The sequence below is a fragment of the Neopelma chrysocephalum genome, unplaced genomic scaffold (genome assembly GCF_003984885.1).
Source record: "Neopelma chrysocephalum unplaced genomic scaffold, ASM398488v2 Primary Assembly neopelma1_80b, whole genome shotgun sequence".
Lineage (NCBI taxonomy): Eukaryota > Metazoa > Chordata > Aves > Passeriformes > Pipridae > Neopelma > Neopelma chrysocephalum.
Window position 1 is genome coordinate 8,455,450 of NW_020897742.1, and position 25,734 is coordinate 8,481,183.

At 40.7% G+C, this 25,734-nt stretch overlaps 1 protein-coding gene across 1 annotated transcript; it reads right to left on the reverse strand.

Moving 5' to 3' along the window:
- Positions 1-6,457: 6,457 nt before the first annotated feature.
- SOX11 (SRY-box 11) lies at positions 6,458-9,145 on the reverse strand. Its single transcript, XM_027690298.1, has one exon. The coding sequence runs from the start codon at positions 8,912-8,914 to the stop codon at positions 7,703-7,705; it is 1,212 nt and encodes a 403-aa protein (XP_027546099.1). The 5' UTR covers positions 8,915-9,145; the 3' UTR covers positions 6,458-7,702.
- Positions 9,146-25,734: the final 16,589 nt, after the last annotated feature.

Sequence of the window (25,734 nt, forward strand, 5' to 3'; positions counted from 1 at the left end):
TTAAGACAGCATGGAGGTGACCTTAGTCTGTTCTGGTTCATCTTTAGTTAACTATGATGGGACTTACATAAAAAAAAAGACTTTACAGGAATTAAAACAAACAAACAAACAAAACACCCCCAAACAACAAAACAAATATCATGGAATACTCTCAGAGTATTGTTCCAAAACCTTCTAAAATACCTTAAAATGCTATTTAAAGCTTTTTTGATATGTACAGAAAGGATAGTGGTATGATGGCTGTATATAAAGATTTTATTTCATTGATTTACAATGATCAGCTTAAACTTCCTATGTTTACTATGACATGTCGCATTCAAACCCTTCACATTAGTTAACACGTCCCATTCATACAAAAATATACTACTACAACAGACTCTTGAAATTATATAGATTGCTTTCAGTGTTCTCAGTAGGTCTGGTAAGTTAAACAAAAAACACTTGTCGTCCAAGAAGTGTTTTTTGGAGCTAACTGTTAGGATAAGGAAATAAGAGGAATAATGGGTAGAGCTGGGCTCGAGAGTCACACAAAATTATCTGCAACATTTCATTTATTGAATTGACTCTCCCCAGGTCTAAAGGTTTCTATCAGCTACAGCTGAAGTTGATTAGAATTTTTTTATTATTTCCTGGGTATTAAGATTAACCAACACCCCCCCCAGCAGAAAGGAAGGTATTTGCAGTAAATATTTTCAACTGCATGTAAACTTGCAAAAATACAGATGTTAAATACAAGCCTGAAAAGTGTCTTCTACATTTTTTGAGATATGGGAATATGTCTACTGGCAGGAGCTCTAGAAGGTTAGTTTCAGCAATAGATGGCTTGTATTAATTACAAATTTTGAACTTGTAACAATATAACTCCATCATTCCTATGAAACAATATTTAATATACAACAAACTTTCACCACATAAACACATTAAAAACACCTCCTTATAGTTCCAAGAATTGATTACAGGGTGCTCATAAAAACATTTTTGTAACTAGAATCTTAATACAGAATGATGATTTTTTTATGCTAAAATACATTTAGATGGTAAATTGTAGAAAAAGATACAGAAAGAAATGGGGTTTGCTGGCATATAATCCATCTTATTTCATTCTTTCCTGGTCAACTTTAAAGCAAAATAAAAACTGGTTGTCATAAAGTACCTTATTGTTTTACCCAGAGTCTTAACCAGAAAAAAAAGAAAGTTAACTGGTTTATTCTCTGTTTCAGTGTTTCTCAGGTATGCCCAGAACAGCACTTAGTACACATGACCTTGACCATAACTATTTGTTGAGAGTTTTTTGAAACATATAACTTTCCCATTGACTTTCAGCTTTAGGTCCCCACGGAATGAAGAACTATAATAGCTGAACTGCATTTACCAAATTCAATACCAGAAAAGAAAAATCCACATAAAACCATGTAGGAAGATTGATCACACAATTTTATTAGAGTCTTTCGAACAATTGCATTATGTTGTTCCTTTATTTAAAAACTCTTGCAAAAAAAGACATTGGAGTGGACTGGTTTCAACCCTGAGCATTAACACTGCATATCAAGTACTGTAGTAAAGAAGCTGGTTACGTTTGTAGCACTAGCACAAGTCACTGATATTAATCCTCTAGGTGATCAGGTTTTTACAAAAAAAATACATAGTTTTCAATAAATAATGCTTAATTTTACAACTTTGATACAGCAATGTCATACACTGTTTTGACACATACTAAACTCTGCATGCTATATAGTCTACTAGAAGACAAAACTTTGCCATGCATTTTCTTTTTCTAGTGCTAGAAAACACTTTGTCCTCCAGTGCATTGCCTCAAGCAGCCTTACCATCTTCCTTCTCTCACAGCAATAGGCCGTGCACTGGCATGCAAAAACCTCAAGAAAAGGTTTCCCCCCCACCATCACTCAGACTTCTAAACAAAAGTACTTTTCAGCTTTTCCCCCCAAGACCTGGAGTGGCTATGAAAACTAATTTCATGTGGCCTTGAAAAGTCTTTGAAATTACATATTTTAAAAGTGTCATGCTTGAAAAACTGCTCTAAAACATTCAATTTCCCCCACCTGTGGCCATCATGCAACATCATTGAAATGTTGTAACCATCAAAAGTCCCACACTGGAAAACAGGCCTCCATTTTAAAACAGCCCACCAAAAATTATAAGGAAAGAAGAAAAAAAGTATCACAGCATTTATGTAAAGACTCCAAAACGCCAAGATATGTACAAGAGCAAAACCAGATACAAATTGTAAATGAACTAACAATGGCATATAACTCTTCTCCCTGGCTTTGCCAGGAGTTGAGGCAAGTTGGTTTTGGAGATAAGCAGGATGATGGAAACAAAAACAAATTGTGACAATGGGAGTTCCCGGATTAATCATTATTACTTGATCAAATTTCTTCAAGCAGTAAATCAATGTCTTGATTTTCCTGGAAGGTGAATTACCAAAATCTGAAGACCTGTTTAACAATTCTAAATCAAATCTGTTTCTAAACTTTCACAAATCTTAGAAGTTTGGCACCCTTGCGCCTTTTCATTCTGCAAGATTGCACTTCACAGAAAATCCAGATGTTGTAACTAACCACAAAAGAAGAAATTTGATTAATTAATAAGGATTGAAACCTCCATTCTCACACTTCCAGGTTGTTGTTCATCATTGAAAACCATTCACCCCTTCTTATCCATATTGCTTTAGGGGTTTCCTTATATCTACAGAAGTCATTCCTTTTAAATTGCTGTCAATCACAATTTTCTAAGAGATTTTAAAATATTCCTATCTTTGCACTGGCATAAGTATTGGGTTTTCTAAGAGAATCTTCCCCAAAGAAGGTATTACTTTTATATATGAAATATTATGAACTTTTGTTTCCCTTTTTGTAAGTCATTCTACACTTTCTGCACATTTGTGCTTTATATTGAATATAAAAATAGGTCTTTAAAACTCTATTTACTTTAAACTTACTAAAAAACTACTTGCTTGTGAAATTCTCTTACAAATTCACTGCATCCATGTAGAGAAGATAAAACTAATTAGGCAGTTAATTGGTATAGGTAGTGTGCAAAAAAATTGGAAAAACAAAAACAATCACAGCCTTGGATGTGAGTGAGGGGAAAGGAAATAAATCAAAGGAATACAACTGTATAGTAGGGCAAATGTAAGGCAACTCATTGTATTAAGTTTTTGTTGTTTATTTTTTCCTGGCCATGCTTACAAATGAAGGTTAGGAGGAAAATAAGACACCTATCCTGCCAGCAGCCCTTATGGCAAAAACTCCCATTAAGTTCAATGAGAATTTTTTATTTTTTTTTTTAACCAGAGCAGGTTTAAGGCCTTACGAGGCAACAATTGTGAAGATGTAAAATGGAACTTCATGAACTGTGTTGAATATCAAACACCTAAATTTATATGGCCCTGACTTTGACCCCACACCAGTTTTCCCTTGGTGTAACAACAGAGTTGCACTTTCCTCAAAAAGGCATGAGCAAAGAAGGATCATACTGCACGCATGCAAATCACATTCAATAGACTTGAAGAAGTTTCATGTGAATGTCAGTGAATGCCTAAAGAGCATGTAGCACTTAGAGGATGCTTGGAATGAGTCTTTCTACCACATTTGCAAAAGACTGCACTTAAAGGAAGAAAATATTTCTTCATTGTGGTTCTTTTAAAAGGAAGAGAGAAAAAACATGATAAAAACAACAAAAGAGGAAAAATGGTAAGTTTGTTAAAAATGTTCACTTTTAAAATAAAAAGAATCAGCATGTTTGATTACGTTTCACATTGAGTTGACATCCTCAGTGTTAGCAAGCAAATTGTCTTTTAACATAGAAAAGCTCATTTTTCTCCCTCCTATCACTGAGTTCCATTACACGTAGAGTAGTACTGTACAGAAACAAATGCAAGGAATGTGGGGAAAAAGGCCATGGCAGATACTAGGCCTGCAACAGGACTACTCTAGCAGGTCAACAGATTCCTATGCACACTAAAAAACAAAAAGGAAAGAGAAACAGAAGGTACAAATATTATTACTTATGACAAAAGCAAAAAAAATAAATCCAGTAGCTTAGCAGATGCTATCATTCATTAGAAGATTGTTTTTTACTCTCACTGAGATCAGCAGGAGCTTAGGCATTCAACAGCATCAAACTTCAGCCCTAACTATGTAGTGGCTTAAACAGAACACTACCTAATTTTTCCTTGAGCAATAAACTCTAAAATAAAAACAACTCAACTGTTTGGCCAAAAAAATTTGTTTCCCTGCACCATATACCTTCACTCAAAATATTCCTCTGATAGAGTACTGTATAATTCCCATCTAGAAGAAAAAAAAGATATACTTTTGAGTGGGCATTATATTCTTTGACTAAAGTAGACCTGTTGCTCTTTTAAAATATGCCTGATTGCTCTATACTTGGATCCTTTAAATCAGTTACCCTTGACTAATATTTTAAATGGTAATTTTAAAAACAGCTTCCAAAAATATATGCAAGTCAAAATTTTTGTAGGCTGAGACACAGACCTTATTACAATGCAAACTAAATGCAGCCTGTATTTGACCATAATCGTTCATAACTCATTGAACATCTGTAAAGCACAAATGTTTAATGACACTGCCTATTATCACTTTAATAAATAAGGATGCATATAAGAAGAAAGGGACTGAAAGAACAAGTCATCCCACCCTCATGATAGCTTGAAGAATTACTAAGAGAATTTTGGCTCAGTTTTAAGACTTAGAACCTGATCAACTTACTCCATCACCCTAGTCCAAAACCGGATTTTCGATAGCAGGATAGTGAATGGTTAGGCTAGAGCACTTCGGTGTATCTATTTTCTTTCACTCTTTTGCCTTAGAAGAGATAAATGTCATTTGTTTTCAATCTGATTTCTAAGTTATTACATGGAGAACACACTAATCATTTGAGACCAAAAACTGAAAATTCAAGAAACTCTGTTTTATTGAGGACTATCCATTGCCAAGGATATCTTGTGTATTGTAATTAAGTTTGTTTTAAAACACAGTTTCTCATAAAAAATTATCACAATGCAAGACATAAATTTGAGTTCCCAGATATGCTATATCTCTTTTCTGATAGCAAAGATTTAGGCCAAACAACTTTTATTTAGAATCATGAGTGTTTTATTATAATAATTATTATTATTATTAGAAAGAGATCAGATTATATTAATCATTTTACTACCAGTTTAACTAACCTAAAGTAAGATATCTCACCACTTAAATGCCTAAGAGTTGTCTTTGATTAAACATAACATGCATGCAGGTTTTAATGTTATGTTTTATTATGCCTTACAAATGTGTATGCAGGATTTTCATTTCAGCAAGTCTGAAAGCCTGTAGCAGTGGTTGCCACCAAAATACCAGCACAGTGAATTGTCCCTGTAAACAGCTGGATCATTAATTAGCGGAGAAAAAAAAATAATAATAATTTACCAACGTCTATCAGATAAAAAAGTAAACTTCTTGAGAAACAAACTTCCACCTCGTAAGTCTGTTTATTGCCATCAGCAGCTATTTCAGAGTGCACAACTGAAATCTGATGGCTCCTAAAGTACAAAAAAAAAAACCAAAAAAAAAAACAAACAAAAAAACAAACAAACAAAAAAAAAACCAAAAAACCACACTGACAAAGTCTGCTTACCTACAGCCCAAGCTCGTACCCGCCCCCATCCCCTGCCCTGCCCCGCCAGGCGCCGCGGGTGGCTCTCCGGAGGGGCCGGGGCCGCCCCAGCGGGCCGAACGCTGCCCGGGGTGGAGGAGATGCAGCACCGCTACCCCCCAGCACCTCCGCCTCGAGTCTCGCCCAGGCTACTCATCAAAAACGGGAGCGGGAAAGGAAAAACCACAGAGGGGAAGAGGACCTGGAGCATGCGGAGGGGGGGCAGTCGCATCCCCGGCGGCGGTAGGAGCGGGTACCCGGCCCCGCCGCGCCCCCCGCCCGGAGCCCCCCGCCCTGGAAAGCGGCTGCGGGGGCCGCCCCGGGAGCTGGGCTCGTCCCCCGCCGGCTGGAGGTGGGAGAAGGCGGCAGAGCCGAAAACACCCGGGGCGAACCGACCTGCCGCCGCCCAGAGAGGCCCGAGTAAGCGAACCGCGGCCCCGCGGAGCAAAGCCGGTGGGAAACAGGCGACGAGAGAAAAGGAAAAAAAGTAGTCCTGACTCTCCTTCCCCTCTAGCTCTGATCATGCACAACAGCCTACAGCTACCGCTCCTTCGCGAGCAAGGGGTGACAATACGGCATCTCCAGCGTTACTGCTACAGACACTAATTGCGATACGAGTTTCTATCAGTTCCAGCTGATTTATTAAAATTGTCAAGATACAGACTTTCAGCATTTAAAAAAAAAAAAAAAAAAAAACAGGCTATGATGTTGACAGTGCACAAGTCTGCTTTTGCCATCATTTGCTACAAAATATGCAGATGGTCTGTACTTTAGATTATATTGCACAACATGAGAAACTTTTTTAACTATGTGCCTTTTTTCTTTTTTCTTTTTTTTTTTTGCTAAAATCGAGAATCCAGTTTCATACCTTCCATCTGGGGCCCCATCCACATATCACAGCGTATGAGATACATAAAGTCCTACTATAGTACAGTACATATACAATCTTTTAAACTAAGATAACAGCTCTGAGGTCTATATCACCATTTTCAATAAATCTTTACCTACAAATATTGAACAAATCTGAACTATAGCTGTACAAAAAGAGTGTTTGTTTTTTTGTTGTTTTTTTTTTAAACCACAAGGCCTTTAGATGCAAGGATTACTTTTTTAAAATTTTAATCCTTTTAAAATCAGGACGTAACGTACCAACAAACTTGCATGCTAAAAACAGAGAAAAACAAAGAAAATAAAAGGGAAGAAGTGCCTGAAAAGTCTTACTGAAAAAACACAGCAAGAATGTTCCCTTTTCACTGTACAAAAATACGCCTGAAAATATATTAATTTTTAAAAAAGACTGAGGTCTGTTATGTATCAAAAATGTTTCAATACCTTTTTGTACTGAGGTCTAGGCTGTCTGGTATTCAATCAAGGAGGTATAAGGGAACAAGTTACAAAAAAAAAAGTTGGCAAGTAGAAATCACATTTGTAAAACCATAAACAATTTGATCTGAAAAGTAAACTCTGATCTTAAGTCAGTTCAGTTATTTGTAAGCGTTTGTACAGTCTGCATTTTTTCAAGCTCCCTGCAGCTTTGTTAAGAATCGGATGCATAGAAGACATCAGTTTTCTCCCTCCAAAAAAAGTTGCAATGGTCCCTTTCAGAAAAAAAAAAACAAAAAAACAAAACAAAAAACCCCCAGTTCTTTAAGATCTCTCACGGGAAAAAAAAATAAAAAATCCACAAACCCCCTTGAGTAACAGTTGTGCTGCCAAAAGACTTCTTTGCAGACCATCTTCCAGACTTCAATCAGAGACCGACAAGCTTCAAACAGCGCCTTCTGTATCTTTTTTCCCCCAGTCCCATTTGCCTTTGCTGTTGTTGTTGTGATCACCAAACGCAATAAAAATAAAAAAAAAAAAACACACAAAAAAATAAAAAAAATAAAATCACAACTCCCGGGCTCGGAACTAACTTCGAGATTTTTTTTTTTTTTTAAGAAAACAAGCCTTTTTTTCAATCATTATCATCATCATCGCCGGCGTTGCGCCGCTCCAGCTCCGCCGCTCTCACCGCCTCCCCGGCTCAGTACGTGAACACCAGGTCGGAGAAGTTCGCCTCCAGCCAGTCGCCCGCGATCATCTCGCTCAGCTCCGGGGTGCAGTAGTCGGGGAACTCGAAGTGAGAGCCGAGGCTGCCCTCGCTGAAGGAGTCCAGGTCCTTGTCCACCAGCGAGAGGGAGAGGTTGCCGGCGGCGGCGCCCGCCCCCAGCTCGGCGGCGGCGTGGCCGTGCTGGGAGAAGTTGAGGCTGAGGTCGAAGAGCAGGTCGTCCGCCTCCTCGCTGCCGGCCGACGAGGTGGAGATGGACCGGGAGGAGGCCGGGGAGAGGCCGGGCGGCTGCTGCGGCGGCGGCGGGCCCTGCTTGGTGATGTTCTTGAAGCTGTAGTAGAGTCTGCTGCCGCCGCCCGCCGCCGCGGCGCCGCCCCGCACCTCCTCATACAGGCTGGCCCCCTCGGTGGACTCCGCCGAGGAGCTCAAGGTAGGGCTGGCCGGCACTTTGGCCACGTTGTACCGCCGCAGCTGCTGCGGCCCCGGCTCCTCGTCCTCGTCCTCCTCCTCCGCCTCCTGCTTGATCCGCAGCTGCAGCTCGTCCTCGTCCTCGTCCTCATCCTCATCCTCATCCATGAAGACGCACTTGACCGTCTTGCTGCTCACTTTCAGGGTGCCGAAGACGTACTCGTCTCCCGTGTAGTCCCCGTGGTGGGCGGTTTTGGCTCCCGGCTTTGGGGGCGAGGAGCCAGAGGAGGCTTTCAGCTTGCTGCACTTCTTGCTGGAGCTCTTGGCGCTCTTGCTGCCGCCGCTGCTCGCGGGCGCGTTTTTCTCGGGACTTTGGCTGGCGTTGGGCTTGGCCGACGGGTCCATTTTGGGCTTTTTCCTGGGCCGGTACTTGTAGTCGGGGTAATCGGCCATGTGCTTGAGCCGCAGCCTCTCCGCCTCCCGGATGAAAGGGATCTTCTCGCTGTCCTTCAGCATTTTCCACCGCTTGCCCAGCCGCTTGGAGATCTCGGCGTTGTGCATGTCCGGGGACTGCTCCATGATTTTTCTCCGCTCGATCTTGGACCACACCATGAACGCGTTCATCGGTCTCTTTATGTGTCCCGACGCCGTTTTGCACCAGTCTGGGTCGCTCTCGTCCAAAGCGACGGGGCTGCAAGCCATGAACTCGCCCTCTTCAGTGTCCATCGCCTCCCGGGGCAGGTTGCTCTCCGCCTCCGTACTCTCTGCCTGCTGCACCATGGTGGGCTCTCGCCGAGGCGCCGCTCCCCTCCGAGCCAACAAAGCCGCTCCGCCGCCGCCTCCCACCGCCGCACCTTGCCCCTGCTGCGAGGCGGATCCTGCGGGTGCCGGCGGGGCTGTGGCAGTGCCGGGGCTGTGGCAGTGCCCGTGCCGGGCGGTGCGGCCGGGCCGGGTCGGGCGCGGCTGGGCTGGTGCGCTGGGCGCGCGCTGTGCCCGTGCCCCGGCCTCGCGCCGCCGCCCGCCCTGCCGCGCGCGCGCTGCCCGCCCCGCCGAACTCCGGGCTCCGCGCCCCGCGCGTTATCAGCGCCTCATATGGGTGACATCACTCCCGCCGCCGGCCAATGGCGACGCCCGGCACCGCCCAGCACCACGCCCACCCCGTGGCGCGCGGACACACCCCCGCGCGGGGGCGCGGCCGCGGGGCAGTGTTGCCGGCGCTCCTGGGATCTCTGCGGCCCGTCCGATCCTCTTCCCTTACCTTCCCTTCCATACGCCCGTGGGTCGGCGGCGGCGCCGCCGCGGGGGCTTCGCCCGCTGTGTCCCACCGCCGGACGCGGGGCGGTGAGTGGCGGCAGCAGCTCCCCCCGCGTCCCGCTGCCTCTGGAGGCGGCGGAGCCCCGCGCGGAGCAGCCGGCGGGCGGCAGGGGGCGCTGGAACTCCGCGGCGGCGGCGCGACGGCCCCGCGGGGGGAGCACCGGGACCGGCCCCGCCGCGGGTGCCCGGGCGGCCCTGGCCGGGGCACGGTGTCCTCCGCGGCCCGCACATGGCCTGCTTCTCCTCCGCAGCGCGGCCGGGCCCCTGGGTCCCCGGAGGAGCGCTCCAGGCGCTGCGGCTCCCTGCCCTCCCGGGGCTTCTCTCGGTGGCTCGTCGGTAGCGAGAGGGGCTGTGGGGCCGCAGAGCAGAGCCGGGCGCACTCCCGGTTGCCGCAGATGCGAACGGTGCGTCAGCGGTGTCCGGGGCAGGGGGAGGTCCCCTGGTCCCCCGGTGAACGCGGGTGCTGCTCGCAGAAGGTACGGGAGCATCGTCGCACCCACCTGGAGGCACTTACCGCGTGCTGTGGGCAGAGTATAAAGGCAGCTTCTCCGAAGTAGGGGGTGAAAACTTGCACAGAAAGCATCAAACAGTGCTGATTTTCTGTTTATATGTTTGTTTTCCCGGAAACATCGAGACGTATTCAAGACGCCCGTAGCGGATCCACCTATTCTGGATAATCCCATGTTTGTTTTTATCACAGAATTTATGGAATCCAAAGCTGGTGATGTACCTTTGGTCATTTTGATTGCAAAATGTATGCTGAAAATGGATACCCATACTGTTTTGTGGGTCTCTTTGTGTCTTTCCAGCTACCACTTGCACTTATTAGAAAAAGAAAAGTTTAATAAATTTTGTGATGGCTGGATGGATACAGACATGATGGCAGCAAGAGGAATGAGCCCTGGCACAGCCTCTCCTCTGACATAGCACATCCTATGAACTTGTGCTAAAGGTGCAGCAGGTCCCCTGGTAAATCATCCTCTAATTATCACAGTGGTTCATTTCTCTCAGACCACAGAGATATGAACCAGAGTCTGGATGATGTGACTATGATATCATAGGGCTGCAGGGTGACTAGTGCTGTTACAGGAACAAAACAAACAAAAAAACCCAGTCACATACCTTTTTTAGCTTATGGATACTTAGGGCTACCAGGTCTCAGCTGCACTTGTCAGGAGTCTGGTGGAGTTTGAAGGATACATTTGAGGCAGATACATATTGTCATGTCACTTCCCCTGCCTGACCTCAGCTGGGTGTACAGGTAGAGGAAAGGAAAAGGGTGCAGCTGAAGAAGGCTCAGCTACTTCATCGTAAAGAGAGATTTTGAAAAATACTGCTCTGCTTGCCCGTGAGTGCCCCCAGCAGTGATGCCTCTCTCTCTCCTTGTGATTGCACCTCGTGGTACAATCTAGCTCCATAGTAATTCTTATCCTTTGAGAGACAGGAGATAAAATGGAAAATTTGACTGGCAGGGTTCTCGACCCGTCATAAAATGTTAAAATTTAGAGAAACCACATGAGGAGAGTGTGCAGTACCTTGGTGAGGGAGTGCCTGAGTTCTTGTCGCAGCTGTGGTCAGCTGTGGTCTCTCCGAGGAGGGCTGTTGGCAGGACAGGGCATTCCTTCCAAGACGGCTGTGAGTTTAGCACTTCCCGCTCCATCCGGGTGAGGACTCACTCAAATTGGGAACACTGTAGAGCCGTGTGTGTCGCAAGGATTTTGGAAAGAGTGAAAGTATGTTTCTTGTAATGACGATGCGGACAGGAGTCTCAGGAGTACGTAGGTACTTAACTGCCAGGGAAGGCAGATTTGCTACTGCTGGGACCCTTTACTGGAATGATACCAGAATACCAATATCTCAGTTAACTCTATTTCTTAGTGTTTTTTCTGTAAATACCAGTATTCAGATACCCCATGAGAGAGTCTGAGGTTTTTACGTGTATTTTGAATCCTGAAAGAAATAATGGTGTAGTTTTGCAAAATGAAATGAGTCAAAATGTTTTAATCTGTTGTTGGTGTTTCAGCTTTATGGGAGATTTCATTATGTCATATAATCACATAAAATTCAAGCTGATTAAATGAAAATTGAATCTTTATTTCTCATGAAATTAATCAAAGCAATGAATTTTCACAAAAATACTGTTATTTTTTTGAATAATCATTTTCCAAAAGCCATTAACTCTTATTAACATTTAACTATTTTGGAAAACTGTCATTCAATTACAGTGGAAGCCATATAATCGATATGGATAAGACTGGGATTCCATCCACCAGGATGACAGAACCTGACATTTAACACATTAAAGTCAGGAGAGATAATTTTTAATAAAGCTTTAGTGTAAATTGAAGCCACTGTCATTACACCAGACTTCTTCTGGGATGTTTCTTCTCCTTCACGTGTCCCTGTGAAGACACGTTTTAATACTATAGGTGTCACATAACATTCATAAATACCATTTTTCTATTTTTGTAGTATATCTCATTTTCTGAAGTGTCTTGGCAGCATTTCAATTTTTCCTCAGAAGTGATTTCTTAAATATAAACAGCATTAGCATTTTCTCGTGCTTGTTAAATGGTATGTTCTGATTGGGTTTTGTTGTATTTTGAGAGTAGCACTAGAAAAATAATGAAGATGAAAACAGACTGATAAATAATAGCCACACTTTAGGAAAAAAAATAAAAAAGAAAACTCGAGGATTTTAGAAATCTGATTAAAAGATGTACATGAATAAGTACATATTACTGTTAAAATGAAATATTTTTCTGTTCTAAAAGCAGTTCAATAATTGTATGCATGCATGTATATTCCTATTAGAGTGCAGCAGTTAGAGCTAACAGCCTACTACTCGTTCTTTTGAAATTCAAATGAATAATCATCTTTCCATTATCTAGGTCAATAGGAGGCTAGGCTATGACAGAAAGTGAGAGAAAACAGGTAAAACAGGATTCACTAGAGAGGTTAATGCTTGCCCCCTTGGAGGGAGGCTGTTTTTGTGGGTCTGCATGTACACTGCTCTTCCGAGTGCTCTAGTTTTGGGGATATGTTATTCTGAGTGCTGTGCAGCATGAGAATGGCATGAAAGCACTGAGGTCTCGGAGGCAAGAAGCTGCTGAGGTACTACCAAAGGCCTGAAGCCAGCAGGAAACACTTCACATGGGAATATAGGCCCTCTGCATGTGGCCCAATGTGCTTATATCTACCCTCATCAGTGCTTAAAAAGGTGAAGTGATCCATGTTTTTACAAGACTGACCTTATTCTGTCCTTGCAAGATTTTAACTACCAAATAGGAATTAAATATGAGCAAAAAAAGTTTGTTGTTTAAGAAATACTGTTTCAGAAAAAGTGGAGGATATTCCTATGCCCTCTCTCTGTGTTAAATTTGAGTAAACTGAGAGCCAAGATTTTTACTGTGCTAACTCTGATGATAAATAGTACTATGAGTACAGCGTTCCTCTGGCTATTTATTTCTTGCCTGTTCTGAATTGTGCTGCAGATTTTTGTCTGGAGAGCCCAAAATGACTTTGCCTGGGGAATGTGTGGGAAAACTGGAGTTACGCACCTTCTGCAAGGTGTGGGAAGTGGTTTCAGTCACAAGCTGTGGATTCAAAATGGAAGAAGAAAGAATTACAGTGTCAAGAGAGTTTTGTCTTAACAGAAAACAGAAAACAGAAAAAAAAAGTATGATGAATTCTGAACAGAGTGGTCAAACACGAGGTTAGTTCACAGACACATTTCTGGAATAAACAAAAATTCCTTGTGTCTTGCATTCATGATGAAAGAAATAAGCTGTGATCTTACCTCATGTTAGTTAGCACAGGGTAAAATAGTGAAAAGGCACACCAGCTGTGCTTTTTAAGGTTTGGTAAATTTTCCCTTCCTGAGAGTTTTTATCTTAAGCTGCTAATTCACATGAAAAATTCAACTTCCTTGTCATTGCTAGGAAAATGGCATCCTCTCCTGTTTTTTCATCTACTGTATGAGAGCTACCACATGCTCTTGGAGCTGAGATTGTTTAAGACTAGTTTACACAAAGTCTTTGTTTTGAAAATGCAGGTATATAAGTGTCCAGAGCTGACAGGTGCAACAACCGAGCTTCAGATAAAGAGGTGAACTGCAGTCATTTAGCTGAAATAGAGTAATCATTTGAGAGGATAAACTAGTTTGGAAAAAATCTAGAAAAACTCAGTTTAAATCCAGTTTGAAACTAAATGCAGACAAAGGTATCCAGACGTATTTCACCCTGATTTTGTGTGCTGAAATCTTTATTCTGTCACAAGTATGTGCATCAGATACCACTCTGGCAAGGGCAGTGCCGTGGTGGTTTTCTGGCTGCTCAGCACAGAGTGTAGTATTTTCCTGGACACTGTGATCCTCTGCTGCTGGAGGGTCTGGCTGGAGCCCAGAGAAGGTGTTAGTAGGATCAGGAACAGCTCCTCCTAACTCACCAGAGCTAAATATTCACCTTACTCATCATCCAATGCTCTACTCCTGGTCACAACAGAGCTGTGATAGAAATACTGCCTTTGAACTTCTTGCTGCCTGTAGGTAGCTCTAGAAACATAGTTTGACCACTGCTTGTAAACAGATGATCGTCAAGGACATCTTGAGAAAAAGAGATTGTGTACATTGGTTGAAATAATCCAGGACTTAAAAATGGAGCAGAAAGTGACCTTATTCTTACAGCTATGTTGTGACTCCAAGTCTGGCATCCTGGAGTATGGTTGTTCCTCCAACAGACTCCCCTGAGGCATTGCATGACAGTGCTGTCTCACTGGGACAGTATGGGCAGGCCATTTCCTCTCAGCCTGACATACTGATCTTAGACAAGGAGACGTTTTACGACACCAAGATGTATCACTTACCTTCTTTCATAATGTCATCCCAATTGCAAAGTACATCTTATAAAAAAAAAATTCTGAATGTGTTCTTTGAGCAAAAGAACACTGCAAAACCATTTTATTCTCTAAGAAACAGCATAAAAATTAGTGTTGGGATGTTTCACATACATCTCACCCCTCTTAGACTTTTGTTTGCAAGACAAAACACTTTTCTTCCTGATTGTGAGACTAAAACCTGGCTCTATGAGTCAGACAGGGTCCCTTCCATTCCACAGATCACTGTAGTACTAGTAGCTCTGTTTGGAAGATAATTTCCTCAGCCACTTGTGTGTAACCCTATTGATTTGAAAGTCTGGCCCCAGCAACACCTGTGCAAATTCATGGATGGCACTGGGATTGCACAGATGCCATGGAGGGCATATTCTGGCATACAGGACATTTATTACTGGTGGTGATGCATGAGATGGAAAGGATCCAGGACCCAGGCTGAGTTTGTGCAGCTGGCAGTTAGAAATTTACTTACAAACTGAGCTCATTGGTTAGAAAAATCAGTGTGATAATGAATCCAGAGCCTCGTCATGCCATTTTTACCAAGTCACGTTTTAGGGCAGGAGAACAATTTAGACGAGGTGTGTTCCTTATTAAAAGTGTCTTAAAATTGTACTTGAAAAAAAGTGAAGGGAATCCCATAAGAGATTATATCACAGATATTTGATATCAGAAATTACTGTTACTAAGCTTGTTTAAATCACAATGTTTACTTGTTTCTGCTGAAAAATTGATGTACATAAATTCACTGCATGAATTTAACACAATTTTAATTTTATCTTAATTTTAATTATTCAGCTGCCATGAATTCAGTTACATGAAATTAAATGGAAAACACTTATTTTTAGCATGTTTTATTTTGATTGATATGAAATCTTCCACAAAATTCAAAACAATTCAAAGTGACAAAGTTTATTCATAATACTATACATTTGCATTGTTAGCCTATAGACATTGAAATCCATAGTGTTTTAGCAGGTCTCTTAGGAAAAAGTGCTGTACCTTGAACCAATTATAGACCCTCTCTGGCTAAATTGCAGAGCCAGTTTGCTTAATATAGGTAATTTGATGTTGTAAAGTATTTGTCAGTACCCTAGAGTAGTCTCTTAGGGCACACAGGTTTCACTGTGCAATATTTCACACTTGTGTGCCAGTTAACCTGCTTAGTTGGAGACTATTTACAACTCATATAGGATTTGTTATATTATGTACTTAATTTATGCAACATGCTTAAAGCTTCTCTTCATGAAGTCTAGAATGATAATCATATTTATTTCATGGGATTTGCTTATTTTTAGGTGGGGGAGGGGAAGGAAGTCTTTTTAGTCCATCAGGTTCCTTAGAATGTGGAAATTTAGCAAGGACATGACAAAAATGTGTAACAAAATGTATTTATTAGGTGTCACACTGATATACCTGTTAGAGATATAAAGCACGTTGAATAGATGCAGACACACAGATTTATCACTTGCCTTTTCCTTCTTCCTAAAGAGCAATGGAGGGCTGCAGCTGGCCTAGCCCTCGCTTACAGCCAAATAACATCAAAACTTATAAAATGGACACAGGGTGTCTCCTTTGGCTCTGCTGTCATGAAGGAGTCAGCAACATGATCTACAGGAAAGACACTTAACAAGTCTCATGTCCCATGTGCTTGCCTCATTAGGATCTGCTGATCACTGCCTTTTGTATATACCATTTTAGAGTAAGGGAAAAACCACTCTGAGGCATATGCCCAAAAGATTTTAGATTCACAGGAGTCACCCAGTGAGTCGAATTCTGCAAGAATCTGTAGGGGTTCTGCTAAGAAGGTCTTTGATCTAAATGCCACCTAAGTCCCATGCCATTTCCTAATCACAAAATTAAATATACCCAGGGGCAGGGCCATAATGTGACCTGTTCTCCCAGACCAGCCAGGAGTTGCCCACCAGGGAACAGCTCAGAGGTTTCCTTCAGCCGTTCTTTCCTGCATGTGAGCTGTGAAAGCATAGCGTGTGATGCCTGGACCACAGCCGACGAGCTCCATGGTGTGTGTACTGGCTCTGCACAAGGTAACCTCCTTCCCAGATTGCTGTGAAGCTCCATAGCATAGGCAGGAGCTACTTGAAGTGTCGAGCACATCCTCCATGTGCCCTGGCTGTATTCCCACCCGAGCTACCTCTGCCCAGTTTTGGTGGAGCTTGGCTTGCAGAAGCTAGGATGCGGGCTTTTTGGGCTGCTCTGATTTCTCCCTCCAGGCAGACTGTTCTTGCTGGTAATCCTGAGCTTGGGCTTGTGCTGGCAAAATCCAAGTGAGAGAAGTGCAACAGCTGTACAGTGAAAATGGAGCTTCATTACTGAATAAAGAAGCAAACCACATAATATTCCTATTAGTTTTATAGATTTAGAGAAAAAAGGTTATATGAAATTCTTTGTAAAACTCTTTATGTCCTTGTTTTGTTATGTCCATGTAAATCTTTCTATTACCATTGTTAAAAAAAGAAATAAATTTAATAAATTTTTCATTACCTTTTTTTTTCCAAATGGAAAATAAACAAACAATCCTCCTAGTTATAAATAATATCAGCAGTCAAAAAAAATTGCACAGTAGCTAAACAATGAAGGCACATAGCAATGCTGCTTGTTTTATTTCTACACAAAACCCTTTGTGTAGAAATTTACAGGAATGAATTAAATATGCTGAGTGTGACTGGGACTCTGGGCAAGCAGCACTTCATTTAATACTGGTTTTAATTTTCCATTTTTATTAATTTGTTATAAATTTGGATGATAACCTATGGCAAATGTTTATGCACATAAAAGCACGTTACTGATTACTATGAAAAATCACCTTGTGTTCTTTCATTTCCTAAAATAATATTACTAAATATTCACAAAAAACAGGTAACTGAAAAACCCCCGCATGCTATTCCCTCTAATAGCTTTTGCTTTGTAGTAAAAATGAGAAACATTTACTTATTCTATCCACTATTTCTTATTTATGAATATGCTAGGGCATTCAAAATGCATGCAAAACCCTGACTGTACCAATCACTTAATGATGGAGAACAAATTAATTTAGAGAAGAGTGTTCACCTTAAACCAAAAGTCCAAACCATTTGCCCTTCTCCTTCCTCCTTCTATTACATTGCAAACTGTGCACTGTTAGTATTAACACCACCAAGATATTCAATAACATTAGAGGCTTGAATGTTTCCTGATGCTTTATTACATGATGATGAAAATATCATAACGCCTCTAACTTCATCGGATCAGGCATTTCATTACAGCATCCTGCAAGTATAGGAAACTGATTGTCTTGTGTCAGCATGGCCTGAATCCAGTTCTTGCATACAAGACATGGTTACTAATGATCTTTGTAAGTCAGCTGAGACTTGATCTTATTTTTTCAGTTTTACTGTACTAGGAATTGCTAAGTCAGAGCAGCAAATAGAAAGAGTTTATTACAGGTTATCATATAGTTTGTTTGACAAAACGGTCAGTCAATAATAAACCAGAAATTAATAATTAATTGTACTCGCTATTTGCAGAGCAGTTGATATTTTATGACAAGGTGAAGCCTGAGGTAAGGAATTATTGTCAGAAATTTACAGAAGGGAGCTACAGTTTTGGGGTTCTGCCTGCACCGTCAGTACTGGTCAGAAGAGGATGGTACAGGGAGCTAGAAACCTCTTCCTAATTTCTGTTTTCTGTTTTGCCTGGAAGGGCCTGGCTGTGTGGCCCAGGGGAATTTCTGTGCTGCAGGCTAAGTAGTGTATAGCGAGAACCATTTATTAAGCACAGGCTTGCCCCAAATCCCAAGTACATGCCCAAAACCTTCATTCAGGTACAAGCTTAGTCCATTATATTCCTCACCTTGCTGGATAAATTCACTGTAAACAATCATCTCTTGTGAATAAGATTAACAGAAGTCTGCTCAGCCCCTTCTGTATACCTTTGCATCTCTTTTTTTCTTCACTTCCCAAACTTCAAGAGAGGAAAGGGGACAGCTAACCAGCTACACACAAATTCAGAGTGCTCTCCAAGCTCTTCATTTGTCAATTTACACATAAACAAACCAAAGCAGGAAAGCAAGGTCTGAGCCAATTATCTGCTAAGATAACTCATATAAGGCTACACAGTGAGCCTGACAGGACAGGAATAGCCCTGGAATTCTCCCCATTACAGTCCTGTGGACTCTTCACCACACAGTCTTGAGGCTAAATGAGGAGTCACGTTTGTAAAAACAGCTTGTACCATTCAATTGCTCCCATTTTGGGAAAGGGTAAAGATCAAAACTGAAGCCAACCTGACGAGTGAGATACATGAAATAGAATAATGGGTTTTTTGCATGTGGACATTTTTCTCTTGAAATAGATAATTATTTGGGAGAACCATCTACTTGTATTCTCCAAGTAGAAAAAAAATATTGTCATATTGTTCCATTTCTGTGTTATTCTGGTAATGTATTTTAGTGACTGTACAAATTTCTGATTATTCACAATTGCTTCACAGAGTGATTGAATTTACATTTTATCTAGACACCAGTCTTACCCAGAGACGTCTTTTTCATTTCAATACTAGTTTGAAAATCCATTATTTGGTGTTCATTGTGTGCAGGTTTTCATTTACAGCAAGATTGTTGTGGCAGAAGAAATATAGACAAACTCAATGTCTTCACTAAATATGAGCTTTCTTGCAATATAGAAAAAGCTTTTCTAGTTTTCCTGGGCACTGACCTTGGAAAATGTGGGGCTGATTCTTGTTTGCTTTTGGAGAACAGTTTAGCAACCCAACCTTCCACTTGGAATCTGCCTCTCTCCTGCATGGGCCCCTCCTGGTTTTCAGAATGGCCACTATTGTTTCCCCTGAGAAACAATTTTGTATTTAAATCTAGGATTCTGAATCAACCGAAAGTACTGGTCTTGCAGCTCCTACTCTATGTAATCTCAGTGATAACAGCTGCTTTGCCAAAATTGATAATTTTTGGATCCTTCAACTAATGTGCAAGAGTTAAAGTTGTTTCAAACACAATATTTTCTTCCTGTAAGAAAGTTAACATTAGTCAGTTCTGGTGGCCACAAGGAAAAAGCAGTCCTGATTATCCTGTTAAGCCATCTAGTCCAAGTCAGGTAGTGACTGTTCCACTATCTCTTTTGGGAGCCCAAAATATTTACCTATTTACTTATGACCTGGTACATCTGTCTGGTTCAGACTTTGGGTAACACCTAGAACAGTGATGCTTTGTTTCAGGTCAGTGATTCTTTGTTGTTCCCAAAGTGCCAATATTTGTAGTCACTGTGAATTTTGAAAGACTACCCAGACAAAACTGGAACTGCTGGTTGAAATGCTGTTCATGAAGAATACTATAAAAGCTTCTAATTTAGAAATGTTAGCATGAGAGCACAGATATTTCAATTTGAAGGTAAGTAACTTTCTGTTAACTGTTCTATTTGAAACAGACTTTTAAATTAAATCAACAAAAAACATGAATTTTAAGTTTATTCAGATTTTCTTTATTGAGATTTTGCCATGTGTAAAAGTAATTTCTCACTGCTGTTGAAAGTCATGTATTTTTCAGTAACAATATGATTTTGGCAAAATCACATATTTCTAGATTTTGCTTTGAGAAGAAATTGTCAATTATTAGTATTGCACAGCAATATTCTTCATGGCTAGGCTTCGCGAACGAAGATTTGGGAAGGGCACTACTCACGTTTGTTGCAAGCGCGTTGGTGGCTAAAAAGGCCAATACAAGATAGACACGTCTGATTCCAAAAGGCACAGCAGAAAGACTCCTTAGGAGGTATATTCTGCAAGGTATGATTCTTTCTGCGTTGTCTTTTCTCCTCAAGAGTGATCCTGCGTGCTTTCTCAAAAGTATCAGCAGCATTATAGTGTGTCTCCAGACCTCCTGATTGGAGGCCAGAGTAGACCAGTTATGTTGATCAATATGGCCAAGGCTGAGATGTTGTTTCAGGGAGTCCTTGTACCTTTTCTTCGGGGCTCCTCTCATGCGGCAGCTGGTGGCAAGTTCACCATAGAGTAAGATCTTAGGGAGGTGGTGATCTTTCATCCTTGAGACGTGCCCTGCCCAACAGAGCTGTGTTCTCAGCAACATGGCCTCAATACTTGTGATTGCTGCTTGTTCTAGAACAGATGTATTGGTCACATAATCTGACCAGTGGATGTTTAGGATTGTACGGAGACAGTGCTGATGGAAGCGTTCTAGGAGACGCAGGTGGTGGCGGTAGATGACCCATGATTTGGAACCGTATAAGGGAGTAGACAGCACTATGGCTCTGTAAACACTGATCTTTGTGCTTTTCTTCAGGTGTTTATTTCACTAAACTCTTTTCTGAAGCTTTCCGAAGTATTGCACAGCAATATTAATTGGTGACCAATTGTACAACACTCCAGCTCATTTTAGAGACCACACTTGTGTTTCTATCAGGTATTTTAGTGGTGAACTGAGGAGGAATGAAAGGGCAATCAGGAGCTGATGCAATTGGCAAAGAGGGTAAGGAGAAAAGGTGCAACATGGAAAGACAGAGGGAAATGTAGAGGTCATAATGTGCAGAAATATGAATTAATTGTCATAGTCCACTGAAAACCACTGAAATTATATAGCAAGGCACTGAGCAGGTAAACCATCTTTGTAACATTTACTGTATATAGATTGCTCTATCTGATTGCTGTGCCAGTTTTCCTGTTAGTATTGCCAAGGTGACCTCTGTAGACTTCAGGGAATACGAGAGGCACAGAAAGCTGGACCTTACACTGTAATTCCCAGGGGTCTGTGGTCCTTTCTTCATACTGGGTTTGACACTTAAAGGCTGGAAACTAGAGGAGGGAAAAAACCTGAAGCACAGCAATAGATGTGAGCTGCCACAAGCTGGTCCCATCTTACCTCTTTTCTTTGTATAAAAAATTTCTTAACTGTAATGAAAAAAATCTTGCTTAGAATGTGTAAAACCCATAGAGGGTCTGAGCCACAGTTACTTGCTCCTTTGGAAGGCAAAGGCATAATGCAGTGCTTCACAGCATTTCACTGCAATCTTATCTTCAGCTTAATCTGGTAGTGAAATACTTAAGCAAATAGTTATAAGAAAATGCGTTCTTAGGGCAGCTCCAGTGTCACCCACAAGTGCAAGATAAAGTTAGCAATTGCTCTCCTTTCTTAAATGAAGACATTCTGCTGCTCAAATATGAAGTTAAATTGTGAATGCTTCAGCACAGACCATAAACACTTATATTTACAAAAAGACAATGCACTGTTTTGAAATATATATCTTCCTAGTGACTATTTTTTCATCCACTCTTAATGAAAAAAAAGAAAGTTACTTTTATACTTCCAGTCCTTTTGCTTTTCCTGGTTGTGAGCACTTGCTGACAAAGAATGAAATCTATCACTCTCGCTTTCCAGAAATGCCCCCCCCTACTTCTCTTTGCTCTTGACAACAACAGCACAGAAGAGTGCAGCCTTAAAACAAAATTTTCTACAGTGTGTCATGTTGCTGCTGAAATTTAATGATATTCAGGGCTAGGAGAAAAGAGCAGCTGCCCTCCAGGTGGTGTTCCATAAATGCTCCCCAGTACCCAGCAGGAAGCTGTATAAGTTCAATTCAGTGAAGCAAATTCAATCATTTGCCCCTTTGTAAATGGAGCAAATGCAAAAAAAAAATTCTCTGAAGGATTCTAACACGACAACTACACATACCTAAAAACTTAGAAACACATTTTTTTGCTGACGTCACTGTATTTCAGATAAGCTTAACAGGATTTTACCAGCAGCACTTTTCACTTTGCAGTGTTGTGGAAAAGACATAAGAAATTCCCATAAATATCCAATATTTGTTTCATGCAAAACTCAACAATTAGTGTGGTGACTGAAATGCTATAAGGTTAAGGAGTTTTCTTCATAATGCCTTTTTATAACCACTACACAGCTTTTCTAAGCAATTTTTTTTTTTTGTGGCAAACATAATTAGTGCAACATTATTTGATTAAGTATGAAGATTGTTGTGGATTTTTAATTCAGGTTATTAATATTTTGTTATAGACTCTACCTACAAATTAGAACTACAGTAGTAAATCTTTGGAGCCACAGTTCCTTTTAATACTAATTATCGGGTTAGTGCCTAAGATTCACAATTATCCAACACAACCACCATCCCAATTTACAACTGGCTTTATTAACACAGTATTCAAAATGTTGGGCAACCAGCTTTTTACAATAGTCTGCCTGGTCTATTTAGTAGATGTAAGTGAATGGCAATATTTTTACCCTAAAATATTTTTACATGTTTGAACTTCACCTTGTACACAACGTGATAGTGAATGTTTTTCCTCTAATTGGCAGAACATTTGGCTTGATCTGCTTTTTATCTGAAATAGATATGAAATATAATAGAAAGTGATAAAAGACATTTTTTGTCTTCATACAACTAAATAATTAAAAATAATAAACAGCTTGGATTTGAAAACAGTAATTTGGCAAATTATTAATACATTATCTCTTGTGGAACTTCAAAGGAAAAAATTGCAGAGCTGAAATTCTGTGTACTGGAAACCTTTGAACTTCCCAGTGAATTTTCCCAAAGCATTGGTAATGTTTTAGAAAGGCTTTCAAATTCACTGAATGTATATATGGAGAGGAAGCAGATGGATTCACCTGATATCAAACTAATGGTCCACTTTTGAAGAGTGCTTTTAGGAAGAAAGAAGGCCTGGTCGCACAGCACGAAAAGATGTTCAAGGTCTCAAGATATGGTATTGGTATTTTTGAGTGACATTGCATTAAATTGGCAAACCACAGAATCTGTAGTCCAGTTCTTGAAACTGTGTTTTCTTTATGGACTATTATGCTGTCACAACTCTACTTTTATAAGGTGCACAAGTATGAATTTATACAACAATAAAGTTTCTAAAGAAGCCATAAATGTCTAAGGGATAAATAACGATTGTTATCACAAAAGTATGCGTACCAGGGTGCGTATTTAACCAGTATGCTCACCTTCCTATGCCAAATCAATAGTCATCTATTTTCACAGCCCTGTTTTAATGCTACACTCTTTTGCAATAACATTGACTCTGCCACCCAAACACCCAGCTTCAGACTCTCACAGGGTACACGCAGACTCTGAAAAATCACTTGCAGAGCTCCAGTTCTTGCTCAGGCCCAGAGTCCCCCAGAATTCCCAGAGAACAACCCAACAAAGCAGTAGTTTGTTGTATTTGGTTCAGACTGAGCTTCTCATTACCACCATCTCAAGCCAAGTGCCTTAGTAATCCACATTCCAATTCGGCTTTGAGTCACAAAGATGGTACAAGATGAGAGTGTTGGATACTCTGACTGATTTGTGTAGGCTGGAGCACTGAATAGTCTCAAAGCCCCATCCTGCACAACAGGGATGCTGCAGAAAAGATAGAAGTCAGAGACTGGGACACTTGTGTTAGCTCTTTTACAATAATGTTCATCTATAGTTGTAGTAACTTTACTCCACTTAATAGGAACGGAGTTTTGACCCTTACTCTGAATTTCCATATCTTTTTTTTTTCTCAATTTATCTCCTATTTACATGTTAAGTACACATGAGCATACACTTTTGCGTGCTTTTTTAGGAATTCCCTATTGCAAAGCACACAGAAACCCACCAAATAATGAGAATGCTATTAAGCTTAAAATTACTTCTCTAGCTGCTGGACTATGGGGTTTCCCTTACCTCCAATGCTGGGAAAAGAGCCCTGTTTCTCAAAAGAATATTTCTGAGGCTGTCATAGAAATCACAACTTTTTTAAATTAAATGGAAATTATTTCTCCAATTAGCTGAGAACACTAAGAACAACTGTTTGAGCATTAAAGCTAAGAACTGATAACTTTGATACAAAATTCATAATCATTGGACCAAATACTCTTCTTTTACAAGTTGTCTTCTTAGAAGATGGAACAGCAATTACAAGGAGCAGGAATAAATATTTGATAGGATCTGTACCTCTTTGCTTATGAAATTGAAGCTATCAAAACCCCCATTAAAAAAAATGCTTCAGTTTGTGGTCTACTCCCCTAAATTTTCCATCTTTATTGGATAAAATTTGTAGAAATATGTTTGGTTTGAGCCTTCCCCTAGTAGGAAACAGAAGAAGACAGAACTGTTTAATGTAATAAGCAATGTAATCTGAATACAAGGATGTGAGCTGGGGCTCTGTGGAGCCGTATTAATTTCTGCAGAACAGTTCCTAATTTAAACCATTTCTCAGGAAAATGCAATACTTTGAATGTTTTGAAGGTTTTTGTTTGTGTGTTATCTAGGAAGACATATGCTAAAAACAGGGATAGACCATGCTACAGGAATAGGAAAGTAACTGTATTTTGGAAGTGTCTTTCAGTGTTTTAAAACTCTGAAAACTTAGCACAGAAAGAAGAATTGTCAAGCAATATATTCTGAACCAAATATTAGATAAACGTTAGCTTTTGAGGAATTTGTGTTTGAGTCAGGAAACATTTCGCTTATCTGCAATTTTTTACTATTTGCTAACATTTTTTTTGCTTATATGGCATTCCCGACCAACTGTCATGCTGTTCAGAGTCTCTGGGATAGGCAACTGTTCATTTTTTTGTGCTCCTTGACTGTGTAATTAAAGCTGCAGTTGTACATCTCTGGGTAAAATACATTTTTTTTTTGTTTTGTTTGTTTGTGGTTTTTTTTGTTAAATACCTTTACACTGTTCAATTGACTTTGATAGAAAAGGCTTCATTTCCCATTTTTTCCCCTCCCAAGAAATCTTCCAGCACTGATGTAAGATATGGAGACCATATGAAAAGCAGGGAACTATTTATATCAACACTTTTACAAGCAGCTCTTTAAACCAGAGTGCAGAGCTAAGTACGCCTCTCTCTTTTCAGCTTGTGCACCCTGTGCTGCCTCACTCAACCTTACCTGCAATCAGAGTGCCTGACCCTCCACATCCTCGTGGGTCAGAGTTACTTCCTTCCACACAGGGCCTGAAGGGTACTTCTGGTAGCTAAACTACATTTTTTCTCAGTGAATTTCAACAAAGAAGTTGTATTGACACAACATTGTTGGTTTTGTTTGTTTATTTTTCAAATCAGTCTACTCTTTTTTTCTGATTGATTTGTTACTATTTGATAGTCTAAAGAGAATTATTAAACTTATCCTATTTTCCTAGTTTTGACTGCAGATATTTCCCTTTTTTGCTCACTATTTATTAAAGGTTGCATTAAGCCAAATATATTTTACACTAAATAATAACTCTGAATAATTGATATGTGAAAAACATGTCACACAAAATACTTACAAAATTCTAAGCAAAGAAATGTATCATTTGTCTGAAACAACACCATTTTGATGTAGCATGTCTGAACTCATCTGTTGATTTTAGAAATGACTCTCATACTTGCT

Bases quoted from the DNA above. Each gene is read 5' to 3' on its own strand.
- SOX11 (XM_027690298.1), bottom strand. From the start codon at position 8,914: ATGGTGCAGCAGGCAGAGAGTACGGAGGCGGAGAGCAACCTGCCCCGG.